Below are 15,651 nucleotides of genomic sequence, written 5' to 3'. Positions count from 1 at the left end.
ACAGCATCCTCCTCCCACCCTGACAGAATAAAACTGAGGAGGAAATTCATCAGTCATACATTTTATTTGTCTGAGTAGATTACCCACAGAAACTACCCCCTTTAAAGTCAATAAGGTCAGAAGAACTGCTTAATGTGTTACTATCCCTGTACATTAATTCATTTGGTTTATTTATAGCAATTAACTGAAACTTAATCTACCTTGTCATAAATTCTGCAGTTTGTGAATAAACAACAGCTATTTGTTGTTTTTTTTATTTGTTCAGCAACTAACACTAGTCCAAAAAAAATCCAGAAGCAATATATAAACTAAACTACTAGATAATCAGATAATTTAAACACTTAGTATTTCAGGGTATAATAACAAAATTTCATTATTCTAATCAATCACTTGTGAGTTAATCCTGGTTCTGTGTATCTTGGTTACTCCTGTATTGTTATACTTTAATCATACCTTTGTTATGAAGCTGAAATGAGGTAAAGCACTGGCCCATAGTAAGTGTCCCAAAAATGCTTTATTATCAAAAAGATCAACACAAGATTTTTTAGTGGAGAGGGGAGCATGTTATGGGACAGAAAGGGCAAATTACTGCATTTGGAGAAAAGGGAGTATATGGTCTCCAGAGACACAGACATCAAAACCGTGGAGATGATATATCAAAAAATCAAAGAAGACTGTAAAAGGATACAAGATAGACACTAATATTCACATCTAGGGAGGGACTGCTATCAAGCTAATAGCAGTCACAGTTTTTAATCCTGCATGTCCAACTGCTTCATCGGCACTACCAAAGTTATCCTGACAACTTGTGAAGACGTTTGTTCACACTAAACAACTAGCCCTGCTGGCGTAGTGGTTAAGTGCTACGGCTACTATCCAAAAAGTCAGCAGTTCAAATTCACCAGGTGCTCCCTGGAAACTCTATGGAGCAGTTATAGTCTGTCTATACGAGTCAGAATCGACTAGAAGGCAACAGGTTTTTTTGGTTTTAAACAACTAGCCATTCCTTTTACAGAGAAATTTCTTATCTATAGTGATACTGGTATTTACAGTTATTTATCACATCTATGGAATTCTACTTTAATGAGAGAGAATGCTAATCTCCCTACAAATAAAAATACCCCTCTCCAAAGCACGTGGCTCTCAGCTAGCCATAAAAAAGCTAATGTGATCAAAAGACAAGCCCCTCTCTCACTTCACTCTAAGAATTAGAATTCAGCCTTACTGCACACTTCTTAATCCAGACTCAAAGAAGATACTTCAAATATCTGAAAGGTAGGAATTTAAAATCTAGGCTCAGGGTAGCCTTTACCTAGAACATAATTTATCATTTTTAAAACTTAAAATATAAAAAGCCACGTGAAGCAGAACAAAAAATTTTGCCAACTGAACAAATGCAGACATTTTGCTTTATACAAGTACATTAACATTTTCTGAAGGGTGTACAACCATTCACAGTGGCTGGAATCCAACTAGTTCTCTCTTTCAGTATTCAATGTATTCAAAGACTATTACATCTATCAGCTGTACAGAAGGCATAATAACCATCTCCACAACTTCATTTTGTATACTTCATATTTTAGATACAAAAGCAAAACAATATCGATAAAGCTTAAAAGCCCATCAAAACTGTCGCTATACCTTTTCTAAAACTTTTAAAGTAACTATTAATGATTGGATGTTTTAAGGCTGTAATGTTACTAAAAAAGACAATGTTAAAACCTGAACATTTCCTGTGAAGTCTGGCCAAATGAAAGGTCAATATTATCAAACACTACATTCTCCCATATATTAATAATTCTTCCTATGATGAAAACATCTTCATTAAAGTTTAAGTGGGTTACTGAATGAAGTGTGACCACAGAAATAACAATGGCAACAATATTAATAATAGTTAATACTTATTTAATGCCTACTATATGTCGCTATGAGTCGGAATCGACTTGACAGCAATGGGTTAACGGGTTATGTGCCAAGTACTGTTCTAAGTGCTTTATATGCATTGATTCTTCTAATCCTCACAACAACCCTATGAGGTGGGTAGTACAGTAAAACCACATTAATTAGAAATCATCAAGGAGTGGAAAGAGTGAATTACAAAGTAATGTCAAAGATATTGTATTCTACACCATTAAAATTTAAATCTAGACTTCCAGTTAAACGTGGTGGACTGACCACATGCATTAATTTCCTCCACATCCAAAATTTCCTTAAAATGGCAATAAGGGAGTATATATGGCACAAAATGAGAATAGGAGAAAGACTACACAGTCAGGAGATTTCAACAGACTTTATAAAGGTAAAAAGTAGGCGGAGGTATGATAATTAATACAGGAGAGTTAAGAAGTTAAAGCCTAAGTACCCAAAAGGGGGAAGCCAAAAAATACACCCACCTACCAAACCCCTAACGAGTTTGGGACTTGGAAGTACCAGGTATTATAGAAGATGAGAGTGAGGTATAGGGCTGAAATTAGTACTAGAAATCTATATAAAGAGCAATTGGACCTCAGGTTCTCCTCCAACTCTCCACAGCCAGACCACCCATTCACCTACAACCCCTCCTCATCCATAGGAGAAAATGAACCTCAGGGTGACCAGCCACAAAAGAGGGCCAGGGAGGGGTGAAGTAAGAGTAGGGCAGAAAACAGGGGAGTTAAGTAAAAGTCATCATACAACCTGTAGTATTCTCAGCCCTCTTCTTTGACCTTTCTGCCTCAACACAAGTCTTTTCTAAAGAAATGAAATGGCCCCCGAAAAAAGACCTTCGCTGACAATTTAGGAGATCACAACAAAAAAGCCCAGCTCTCTGCATGATGGCCCTTCAGATAACTGATAAACCTGCTCACACCTAAGAAGATATGTAATTAGCTTTTTAGTACCATATTAAGAGTTTGGCGATATGAATGGATAATCTATCCAACTTTCTAAGAAAGCCTTTATAATGAAAGATGGAATCAAAACAAAGGAGCAGAAAACAGGATCATGGAAGAAACAGAAATAATGCAAGAAACAGAAACATGAAAAAAATAGCCTTAACTATCCTAGAGAAAATGTGAGGAAACACTGAATCTACAGAATAAGAACAGGGTGTTATGAAAAAAGGAACTGAGAAAAAAGATCTCCTAGAAATTAAATAAACCCATTACCATTGAGTTGATTCCAACTCATAGTGACCCTACAGGACAGGGCAGAACTGCTCCATGGGGTTTCCAGGGGTATAATCTTTATGGAAGCAGACTGCCAAATCTTTCTCCCGAAGAGAAGCTGGGTTCAAACCTCTGACCTTTCAGTTAGCAGCAGAGTGCTTAACCAGTGTGCCACCAGAGCTCCTAGAAATTAAGTAGCTTAAAACATTCAATAGGACAACTTGATGCTTAAAAAGAAAGGGCGGGGGAAGTAAAACTTAAAGAGAAATGGAATAGAAAGGATTTTCAAAATTAAAGGATCAATCTGGGAGGCCCAACATTCAAACAATAGGAACTCTAAAAAGGCAGGACAGAGAAAAACGGAAGGGACAAAACTATCAAAAAGATAACACAGAACATTTTCCAGAACTGAAGTAGTCAAGCCTGCAAGTTGAAGGCTCCACCAAGTCATTAAATTGAATGAACACCCAAATATCATCATGAAATGTCAGGGGTAAAGAGAAGCCCCTAAATGCCTCCAGAGTGTAAAAACAGATCCCATATAAAGGAACGGTATCAGAATCTCACAGTAATACTGAATGCTATAAAAGACAATACAGCAATGCTTTTAAAACTCTGAGGAAAAATTATTTTCAACAAAAAGTTCAAACTACCAATCAATCAGGAGTAAAGACATTTTTACACCTGTAGAACCTTAAAAAGTTTACCTTCCATCCAGCTTTTGATACAAAGTTAGTGGTGGATAAGCTTCAGCCAAAAAAAAAAGGCCATACATCAAGAAAGTGGAATTCATAGTATCCAACATGAGAAAAAAATAAAAAGGGGCCCAGCATGATCACTGAGCCATGAACAGACTCAAAGGGCAACAGTTCAGATGGCAAAAGATGAAGGACAGTGGAAGAGATGGCCCCAAAGGACAAAAAAAAAAAAAAGGAACTGAGAGATTATCTGATATTTCTGAGCATTTAAGCCTTTGTATAATCTTGCAATAGATACATAAAAAACTAGAAATTTTAATACCGGGCAATTATTAACTGTAAGAAAAACAAGGTCCCAATAGAGAGGAAATAATCATAGTTCACCATGTGGCTCATGAGTGATCAACATTTGTATCTACTGATTTAATAAAAAGTTGTGATAAATCTATACTGGAAGGGGTACGGAAAGAAAACTGAGGAAGATGTAAAAAAAAAAAAAAAAGCAAACACTTTCTACCACTGAAGGAATTTAAGAAATTGTTTCTGAAACAGATAAATCAAGAAAAAGTGGCTAACAAATTTTAACTTAGGCAGGTAAATACAAAAACAAACAACTAAGAATTTAAAAATGCAACTGGGAGGTAGGGATACTCTTTTTCATTATAAGTCTTTTCTATTTGATTTCTTAACTATGTGCATGAATTATTTTAATAAAAATTTAAAATATTTAAACTTCCAAATTCAGTGTGAATTCAAAGAGAAAAGGACTGGAGAACTGGGAAGACATGAAGAAGCAGCTCCATCTACCAGCTACAATTTAATTACCCACCAAAAAGCAAACCCATTGCCTGAAGAGATGACTCATAGCAACCCTACAGGACAGAGCAGAACTGCCCTATAAAGTGTCCAAGGCTGTAAACTTTACGGAAGCAGATTGCCACATTTTTCTCTCACAGGGCAACTGGTGGGTTTGAACCACCAACCTTTCGGTTAGCAGCCATGTGCTTAACCACTGTGCCACCAGGGCTCCTTACTTACCCACCAGGGCTCTTAAAAGAGGTATCTCTTCAAAGGAGCTCCTGCAGCCTAATCTGGTTTTCTTTCAGGCCAGGACACTCCCTCTGCACCAAGTAGCAACAGCAAGCCCCTAAAGACAGACTCAGTCATCTCATTAACTAAAAGAAGTAAAAATTGGTACAGCTCAAGTTAATATTATAATGTATATGAAAACAGAATAAACAGCAGCATAATGTTAACATATTACAAAGATACAAAGATATCCTGAGACCTCATGATGATTTTTAAATTCTATGATAATACATAATGAAAAACTACAATGCAAGGTCAAAGGTTCCATGGCCTCTATGGAAAAGATACTTGATCTTTTGTCTAGGAATTTAAGTTTAAGCAATAACATCCATTCCTGGACTTGTCCTGATTAAAGATAACACAATAATCCAATATAATGTAAAAAAATTCAAATATAGTCTATTTACAAAAAAAATTCTTATCAAGATCCCTTTAATCACGGAGGCCTGCGATTCCCCTTGAAATGAAACAAGAACGGTAAGCCCTTGAAACGAAAACCGAGCACTGGCTTTGCTTCTAAGACCATCGATGTACCAAGAGAATCCTCACATTTCCCAATAACTTCATGGCCCAAACAAGGCAAAAAATTATAGGAAAACCTGATATATTTCAGAGACTTTGGTGTGGCTAACATTCTTAAAGAATTGTTCTCATTTGGTTCATCTTTTTCTTAAAATTCAGAAAAGTCAGGCACACTTAAAAACACACAATGGCTCCTCAAAACGCAAGGTTCTCTTAAGCTTGATAGGTTGCTGCATGCTGCCAATTTACCCATCAAAACCTAGATGTAATTTGAGATACATTTATGCTCCCTTAAAAAAAAATAACTTCACAAATGTGTTTGGTTCCTAAGGAAAAATAAGTGGCTTTAAATCACAACAAAAGCTATATTTAGGAATGGAGCAAATCTCTCTTGAAAGCACCTGTTTCAAGGGGGAAAAAATGATACAAACCAGAAACGGCCATATTTATTTAAAAAAAATAATTACAGAAAACTGTTCATGAATTCATCTATTTGTGGAAAGAAACAGGAAGCGAGTTTGATTATTTTCTATGAGTTCAAAAGCTTGTTAAAGTGTTTTCATTATAAACCTATCACTTGGAAAAACACTGACTACCAGAAAAGCTCCCTAACAGTAGCACCTTGACCTTCGTGGTCTATGACTGCAAGTTCTTATAAAAAAAAAAAAAAAAAAAACCTGATTGCCAGCTCAACATGAAAACTTACTACACTATCAAACTTTTTTTTTTTCCAGATTAGACATACGAACTACAACACATGAGCAGAAAAAGATTCCACTAGTTAATACTGAGTAGTCTAATGATGTGGGAGCCCTGGTAGTACAGTGGTTGAGAGTTTGGCTGCTAACCAAAAGGTCGGCAGTTCACATCCATCAGCCACTCCTTGGAAACCCTAGGGGGCAGTTCTACTCTGTCCTATACGGTTGCTATGAGTCAGAACTGACTCAAAGGCAATGGTTTTTTGTCATTTTTTAATGACCATGTACTACTTAAAATCGCAAACATTTTAAGTAGCACGCAGTTTATCTACCTGCATGATTAATATATCGCGGTTGTTTATAGATTGTTTATGTCCATTTTAAACTTAAGGAAAAAAGTCTATAATTATAGATTTTAATAAATACCAAATATTAACTCTAAAAAAAAAACCCATGTAAACTTACAAGATAAATTTAAATATTATAGGTCATACCATTCTAAGCTCACAGGCAACAGAACTAAAAGTATGCCTCATTTGTGTACTCATCGTGAGGCCCAAATATACAAACAAAATCAAAGCAGTAAAATTATTAGCACTTGATAAAGATAAGACAGCATATCAACAAATATAAAAAAAAATAATGTATTATATGAGGATTTTGAATGCAAAAACCACGTATTTATTAAACATCTGATTAACTTAAAAACACCAGTTTGTTTTAAAGTGCGCCTCATCCAAGACTTTGAACAAAACCATCATCCCAAAGCGAATTAAAAAACAATTTACAAAGCAAACACTAACAACAGATATGACAGGCACTAATCAAAAAATGCTATTTGTTCTTTAATTAAATAATACCATTCTAAAGTGATGTAGAGCAGACACCTTGACAGAATTCCTTTTTTGTATAAATATTCGTAAATACAAAATATCTCTAGTATTCTAAAGAGCTGCAAACATTAATACCTTACAACAGCAGCGTAATGGCTATTTTAGGAAAAAAAAAACACTAAAATCTTCCATTGAAAGTCATTTATTTCTCTGGTGCAAGTGAGCAAGGTCACCACAACATTAAGCTTCTTTTCTAGAACAATGTAAATAATAATGTGTACACATCTTAAATTTGGTAGGTCACAAAAGTTAGAATTCATTTCTCAATGCAACAAAAAAATAAATAAAAACTAAATACTTTAACTCAACATTTGGTATTGACAAATCAGTAATGTCAACTTCACATAAGAAGGACAACATAGTCCACTTTTAAAAAATCTTCAATGTGTCATAGTATTTGGGCTAAAAATATTTAGAATATTAAGTGTTTCCTTTTGCTTAAAGGAATATAATACATTCACCATCAAGCTGCTATCATAACTCACTTTTAGCTGGGGTAAAGTGACCATTTGGTCCATGGCACAAGTTACATATATCACACTTCTGTCAAACTGAAACCTTATGTTTATAAGATTTCATGTTTATAAGCTATAATGCACACTGACTAAGCTGTCAGTCCCTCACAGTTTTTTTGAAAAATATCTACTCTACATTTGTCCTTATGGATGTCAAAATGTTACACCATCATTTGTTTAAAGAAAAAAAAAAAAAAGGGTACATATTCATACTGTGAAGTTATTAGGAAATTATTCTTGCAAATAAACTATATAAAGATAAAATACACTTCAAAAGTACGTGGGTTTTTTTTTTTTTTTTCCTTACAATGTTGTATAAAGTGCAGAGAAATCTTAAGTAAAAGGGAAAAACTACTCCAGCAGCTTTTGCATAGCAATACTTAGAGGAAGCTGGACACTTCGGTTTCCTCAGGAAGAGAAGGATGGAAGAGGATCTTCCAATTCAGATTTCTTTTTGGCCGTACATTTGTTTTCTTCAGGAATGGCTGCTGATGCCAAATCTCCATTAAGTGTATTTCTTGAACAGTGAACAGGTCCTATTAAGAAATTAATTAAAATGTTACACATTTTATCAATATTAATTTCAGTCCTCTGCAGAAGAACATTTTAAACTTCCTATTCAGGGTCATGAAATTCCTTTAATTTCTTGCTAATATTATGTTTGTTTGACAGAGAAAAATCTAACTTTTCTAACATTAACAGTGATAAAGAGACATGCCAGAGATCATGAGATATATTATGAAACTACCTAAAATAGAGATTTTTGTTTAATTCATTGCTAGAACCATGGCTGGCACATAACAGGCAGTCAATAAATATTCACTAAATCGAATTTAATCTTTCTTAATTAACTATTGCTTTTTCAGCCTGGTCCTTTTAATGCTGTTATTATCCTCCTTGTTTTCTAGGCAATGAGACCAAGACCCAAAAAAGTTTATGTACAATTGGTAACAGGACTAGGACTGATACAAGTATTGCTTTATCCAGGGTGACATTCCGCAAAGCTGACAAGGTATCTGGTAGGGAAAGTTCTCACATTTCCATTGGGAACACAAGTCAGAACTATGACTGCATCTTCAAGAACACAACTGAACACAAGCATAGCCCAGTTTGAAAACAGGTATACTTTTGTACATACATATTGTTTGAATTCACAACGGTCATTTATTACTTGTATAACTTTTTTAAAAATCTAGTTAATTAAAAAAAAGTACTTGCATACAAGGAGAATATTTTTGGATAAAGACTTTAAACTAAGACTGCCAACTGTAAAGTATATACTTTCGAAGGAAAAGCACTAATTCAGTTTCTACTTTGTCAACTAACTAGAAACGTTAAGTTTCAGCATAAACAGAATCTAAGACAAAATGTCTGACCCACCCTCCACTTGCCAAGTTAGAGATTAGTTTTGTTGCAGTCCATAACAGCTAAATTGGGGGCTGCTAAGTAAAATAGGGTATGTACACCTAGCACTTACGAAAATAATTTTCAAAAAATCAGGACCAGGGTCCCTAAAGGGAAGGGAACTAAAGGAAAATGGCTGGCTTTTAAAAAATCAGTTCATTTCTCACAAATGGTTCCCTTAAAGAAGGAAAAAAGTGACATGCAGAGAAAAGTACCAGGCAGCACACTGAACTCTTTCATGAGCTCTGGGTTAAAAAAGTCATGTATAAAAGGCAAAAAGAACACACATTCATCAGGACACTTAAAGGAAGGAAAAGTAATAATTAAAGGGCAACAGAGAAAATAAAGATGAGAAAGTCCCTCTGCCTAGGATCATTATGTGTTAGGGAAAATAGGCTGAGTTACTCAAGCCCCTGCAGGACTTCTATCTTCTTCATCAAAGAGAATCATCCAAGAGAGACTAAATTCAAGACATAGAAGAAGAGAGTGAAAGAACAATCAGTTTTAGCACCCTGGGTTGGAACAAATGGTTTGCATTTGACCACTAAATGAAAGGTTGGTAGTTTGAACCCACCCAGCAATCTGCTTCCATAAAGCTTACAGCCAAGAAAACCCTACAGAGTTCAGTCCCACTCTATAACATATAAGGTAGCCATGAGTAGGAACTGACTTGCCAGGAACAGGTTAGTACTGATCTCCAAATCAGCTAAATTACATTCCAAGGTAGTGAAAGAACTTACTTATGTTAGACCTAAAGTTTTCCAAAAGTTTTCAAAACTATTTAAAAAAAAAGGTGGGTCCTGGAAACTACAGAATAGCAATGCTGACATTAATCCTCATAATGTCCTGGCTTTACATGGATTATACCTCAACATGGAGAAAACAAAAATCCTCACAACTAGATCAAAATGCGACATCATGATAAATGGAGAAAAGACTGAAGTTGTCAAGGATTTCATTTTACTTGGATCTATAATCAACAGCCATGGAAACAGCGGTCAAGAAATCCAAAGATGCACTGTATTGGGCAAATCTGCTACAAAAGATCTTTTTAAACTGCTGAAAAGCAAAGATGACACCTTGAAGATTAAGGTGCATCTGACCCAAGCCATGGTGTTTTCAATCGCCTCATATGCATGCAAAAGCTGGACAATGAATAAGAAGACCAAAGAAGAACTGACGCCTTTAAATTGTGGTGTTGTCGAAGAATAATGAATATACAGTGGACTGCCAAAAGAACGAATCTGTCTTGGAAGAAGTCCAACCAGAACGCTCCTTAGAAGCAAGGATGGCGAGACTGCGTCTTACATACTTTGGACGTGTTGTCAGGAGGGATCAGTCCCTGGAGAAGGATATCACTCTTGGTAAAGCAAAGGACCAGCAAAAAAGAGGAAGACCCTCAACAGGATGGACTGACACAGTGGCTCCAACAATGGGCTCAAGTATAACAACGATTGTGAGGATGGCGCGGAACCGGGTAGTGTTTCATTCTGTCATACATAGGGTCACTATGAGTTAGAACCAACTCGACAGCACCTAACCACAACAACAAAGTTCTGGCTTATTAAACTAATGGGACTATAAAGACACAGAACAAAGAAGTCACTCCTACATGGCAGCTCAGGCTCACTAAGAACAAATCATGCTGGCCTGTAAGCCTTGTTTCCTATTTGGCAGCCTTAGTAGATTTGGGGACGGGAGGGGGAAGTACAGGGGTGGTTCATGGGAATCCTGTATCTCTACGTGAACACCCTATCAGACAGTCACTCTGAACACTCTGAAAGTACTTTTGGACAGAGGGAGGAATGTGCACTGGATGAGAAAACTGATGCTTAAACAGATTAATGACAACCCCTAGGGAGGCCAGTGAAACACCTTGTGTTAGTCACTGGTAGGAAAGAGATGGCAAAGTCGAACTAAGTAATTAGAGGTGAGCTTAATAAACACCACAGAAATGTGGGCAGGGTGCAGGAATATCACAAGAAATGGTGCAGTAGAGCACCAAGGTAGATATCATTACCATCCTTAGGCCTGAAGGAGCAAGGAGAGGAAGTAGTTCCTAGAATCCAGAGAGTGCTGGAGGAGAGAACTACTCTACTGAAACTGTCACCTTCCAGCAAGCAAAGAAGCCAACCTTGGACTGGGGAAATAAATGCCAACCTCACTTGCTTTGCTCCTCCTGTCTGTTGCCAATGCTCCCCTTTGGCCACACCCAACCAGAACCCAGGAAATCAGAGACCCCACTGATGCTCAAGACACAGAGCAGGGTAGGGAATGGTGGAGAGTAGATCTGGAAGGGCAAACAGAAGATGCCAAGCCCACAAATGCATCTTACAATATTCTAATATGCATTTTTCCTTTAAAGTCAAACTACTCTGTGCCATGAACAAATTCCTACAGATTAAAAAAAAATAATAATAACAGCCTCATGATAATAGTAGGAAAGACAGCAAAGACTAGAAACCTCAAATACAATAGACCAAAGTCATGTCATATTTCAGAAATATTTTTAATTCTTAGTATTGTTTGATGTTAAAATTCCTAAAAATAGAAGAGAAATGGTGACAAATGAACAGTTGAAAGTAAAGACTTACAAAAGAAAGTTCTGAAGGTCTGTAGGGTGGGACAGGAGGGAAGGGCAGTACCATTACGGGCGCTGGAGGCCATGCTATGGAGCGCAGGATCTTCTTGAAGGGATGGAAGCAGTACTCAATGAATCCTAGTCAGAACTGACAATATGAGGCAACAGAGCAGGAAAAAGAAAAGAAAAAACCGGGGAATAAATCGACCTGGGTCCTAGTCATTGCTTTGCCACAATTTAATAATAGGATCTTAGACAACTTAAAGTCTCTATGCCTTGTTGCCTTTGTTTATGAATGTGGAAATAAAAGATAAAAATACCCAACTAGTAAATGCTACTGCTAACAAATAGTGGGCTATAAACAGCTCCAAAAAATGTTAAAGAAGTTAGTTTATAGTCTTGCTACTATTGATATAAATACTGGTATCCCCTGGTAGCTTGGTAGCTTGTTAGAAATGCAGATCTCAAGCCCAACACCAGATCTACTAGATCAGAATCTATATTTGATGAAGAATATCAAGTGATTTGTATCCACATTAAAGTCTGAGAAGCACTGGTCTAAACCTAGGTTTCTGGCTTAGGACAGTGGATCAATGACGGTGTCATTCACCAACTGCAGGGCTATATGAAGAAGAAGCCTTTTGGCAGAAAGGCGTTGAGGTCCATTTGGAACAAACAGGGACTAAGTCACTGGGAGAACACCTGAATGAGTAATTCCTGTAGAGGAAGGGCCACAGAAGAGAAGAACAGGTAATGGGTTTGGTTTTGTTTTAATTACACACAAAAGAAGTGAATAGATCTAGTATCTGGATGCTGTGCATATGCTGTGCTCCTCACTTCTGCACTCTCTTTCACTGCATCTATCTAATTCTGCCTCAAATAATATTTTTCTCACATGTCCAACCTCTTTAGCCCTCTTCTTTTCCTTTTCTCTTCCAAGTCTAGCTCACTCGATCCAGGAAAAATTTCGCTCTCCCTTCTCCTACCCACCCCCCATCCCTTTTTCCTTCCTTCATTTCTCTACCCATTGTTCCAAGTTAAATTCAGAATGGGAATGAGCATAGACTAGCGCTTTATATCAATAAATACAGAAAAGAGAATTAAAAAAAAAAAAGTTACCATCAATTTCTAAAGATCTAAAAATGGCCAGCAGTCCCTTTTGGAATCTCCACCATCTCTACAAACTCTATAAATCCAATGCCATAGAGTCAATTCTGACTCATAGCAACCATATAGGGCAGAGCAGAACTGCTCCATAGGGTTTCCAAGGCTATCATCATTTTTTTTTTTATTGTGCTTTAAGTGAAAGTCTACAAATCAAGTCAGATTCTCATACAAAAGTTTATAAAGGCCTTGTTGTATACTCCTAATTGCCCTCCCCCAATAAGACAGCACACTCCTTCCCTCCACTCTCTTTTTGTGTCCATTCAGCCAGCTTCTGACTCCCTCTACCCTCTCATCTCCACTTCAGAAAGGGATGCCAACATAGTGTCATGTGTCTACCTGATCCAAAAAGCTCATTCTTCACCAGTATCATTGTCTATCCCAAGTCCAGTCTAATTCCTTTCTGAAGAGTTGGCTTTGGGAATGGTTCCTGTCTTGGGCTAAAAGAAGGTCCGGGGATCATGATCTCTGGGGTCATTCTAGTCTCAGTCAGAACATTAAGTCTGGTCTTTTTACAGGAATTTGGGGTCTGCATCCCACCGCTCTCCTGCTCTCTCAGGGGTTCTTTGTTGTGTTCCCCGTCAGGACAGTCATGGGTTGTAGCCAGGCACCATCTAGTTCTTCTGGCCTCAAGCTAATGTAGTCTCTGCTTTATGTGGCCCTGTCTGCCTCTTGGGCTCATAATTACCTTGTGTCCTTGGTGTTCTTCATTCTCCTTTGCTCCAGGTGGGTTGAGACCAACTGATGCATCTTAGATGGCCACTTGCTAGCGTTTAAGACCCCAGACGCCACTCTCCAAAGTGGGATGCAGAATGTTTTCTTAATACATTTCATTATGCCAGTTGACTTAGATGTCCCCTGAAACCATGGTCCCCAAACCCCCACCCCTGCTACACTGGCCTTCAAAGAGTTCGGTGTATTCAGGAAACTTCTTTGCTTTTGGTTTAGTCCAGTTGTGCTAACCTCTCCTGTATTGTGTGTTGTCTTTCCCTTCAACTAAAATAGTTCTTATCTACTATCTAATTAGTGAAAACCCCTCTCCCTCCCTCCTCGCTCTCATAACCATCAAAGAATATTCTCTTCTCTGTTTAAACTATTTCTCGAGTTCTTATAATAGTGGTCTTATACAATATTTCTCCTTTTGCAGTTGACTGATTTCACTCAGCATAATGCCTTCCAGATTCCTCCATGTTACGAAATGTTTCACAGATTCATCACTGTTCTTTATCGATGCGTAATATTCCATTGTGTGAATACACCATAATTTATCCATTCATCCATTGATGGGCACCTTGGTTGCTTCCATCTTTTTGCTATTGTAAACAGTGCTGCAATGAACATGCGTGTGCATGTATCTGTTCTTGCAAAGGCTCTTATTTCTCTAGGATATATTCCAAGGAGTGGGATTGCTGGATCCTACGGTAGTTCTGTTTCTAGTTTTTTAAGGAAGCGCCAAATCGATTTCCAAAGTGGCTGTACCATTTGACATTCCGACCAGCAGTGCAGAAGTGTTCCAGTCTCTCCACAACCTCTCCAACATTTATTATTTTGTGTTTTTGGATTAATGCCAGCCTTGTTGGAGTGAGATGGAATCTCACGGTAGTTTTGATTTGCATTTCTCTAATGGCTAATGATCATGAACATTTCCTCATGTATCTGTTAGCCACCTCAATGTTTTCTTTAGTGAAGTGTCTGTTCATATCCTTTGCCCATTTTTTAATTGGGTTATTTGTCTTTTTGTAGTTGAGTTTTTGCAGTATCATGTAGATTTTAGAGATAAGATGCTGATCAGAAATGTCACAGCTAAAAACTTTTTCCCAGTCTGTAGATAATCTTTTTCCTCTTTTGGTGAAGTCTTTGGATGAGCATAGGTGTTTGATTTTTAGGAGTTCCCAGTTATTTGGTTTCTATCTTCTGCATTGTTAGTAATGTTCTGTATACTGTTTATGCCACTATTAGGGCTCCCAGTGTTGTCCCTATTTTTCTTCCATGGTCTTTACCATTTCAGATTTTATATTTAGGTCTTTGATCCATTTTGAGTTAGTTTTTATGCATGGTGTGAGGTATGGGTCTTGTTTCATTTTTTTGCAGACAGATATCCAGTTATCCCGGCACCATTTGTTAAAAAGACTGCAAGACTATTATCTTTATGGAACCAGACTGCCACATCTTTCTTTCTCCTGTGCAGCTTCTACTGGGTTTAACTGCTGACCTTACAGTTAGCAGCTGAGCAGTTAACCACTATGCCACCAGGGTTCCTATGAACTCTATATTCTCCTCTAATTAAACCCGTTTAACTTTCTAGTTAAGTAAAATAACTCTAATCAACATATTCAATATATTCAAATACTAGGAATGCAACACCATTGCATTGTCTCATTTCAGCCTTACTATGAATTAGCTGGGCTCTTTCAAAGCTATCTGAAGAGTCCAACCACCATTTATTGTGTTATCTCCATAAGGCAATAAAATCTATGTTCCAAACAAATGACTTACAAATGAACTCTTGGAACACAACCTGTTCCTTAATTGGGAACTCTATGTAATTCTAACCCACATGCTTCATGGGCAATAGTAAAAGGCTTTGAAAAGCAAGAGTCTGTTAATGAAAATGTAAGGATAAGGCCATGTTTGCGTTTACTGGAAATCATGGTCACTAGACTCTAACTATAGGGTTTTTGTTTTTGTTTTTAGACTCTAACTAGATATTCTAGTATACTTTCAAAGCTTTTTCCCTCGAGAGAAAAATAGTAAAATTTTAACATAAATCACAAGGTTCTTCCTAAAGTATTCAGTCACGGTATACCGTCTCCTTAAGTAGTAACAGAGAAAAAGAGATACAGGAATGAATTCTACTATAATTCATCACTACCACCAGGCAAAATTATTTTCCTTAGCCAATTCAAGTTATTTAAGCAGCAATGCTGATTTTTTTTCTTTG

General features: G+C 37.1%; 1 protein-coding gene across 3 annotated transcripts in view; it reads right to left on the bottom strand.

Annotated features, from left to right (window-relative positions):
• PLEKHA3 (pleckstrin homology domain containing A3) overlaps positions 1-15,651 on the bottom strand; it is a 44,452-nt gene that overhangs the window by 10,154 nt on the left and 18,647 nt on the right. The window contains exon 8 of one of the 3 annotated variants that reach the window (XR_007517879.1): positions 4,883-8,097. Coding sequence is in view for 2 of the 3 variants with exons in the window: in XM_049887554.1 (XP_049743511.1) it covers positions 7,970-8,097 (128 nt within the window). In the remaining variant the exon portion in view is untranslated. Of the gene's footprint in view, positions 1-4,542; positions 8,098-11,407; positions 11,695-15,651 lie in introns of those variants that run through there. The other 2 variants (XM_049887554.1, XM_049887555.1) reach the window with 2 other exon arrangements.

This window comes from Elephas maximus, chromosome 6 (assembly GCF_024166365.1).
Source record: "Elephas maximus indicus isolate mEleMax1 chromosome 6, mEleMax1 primary haplotype, whole genome shotgun sequence".
Lineage (NCBI taxonomy): Eukaryota > Metazoa > Chordata > Mammalia > Proboscidea > Elephantidae > Elephas > Elephas maximus.
The sequence above is the reverse complement of the archived record's forward strand: the minus strand, read 5'-3'. Positions and strand labels throughout refer to the sequence as shown.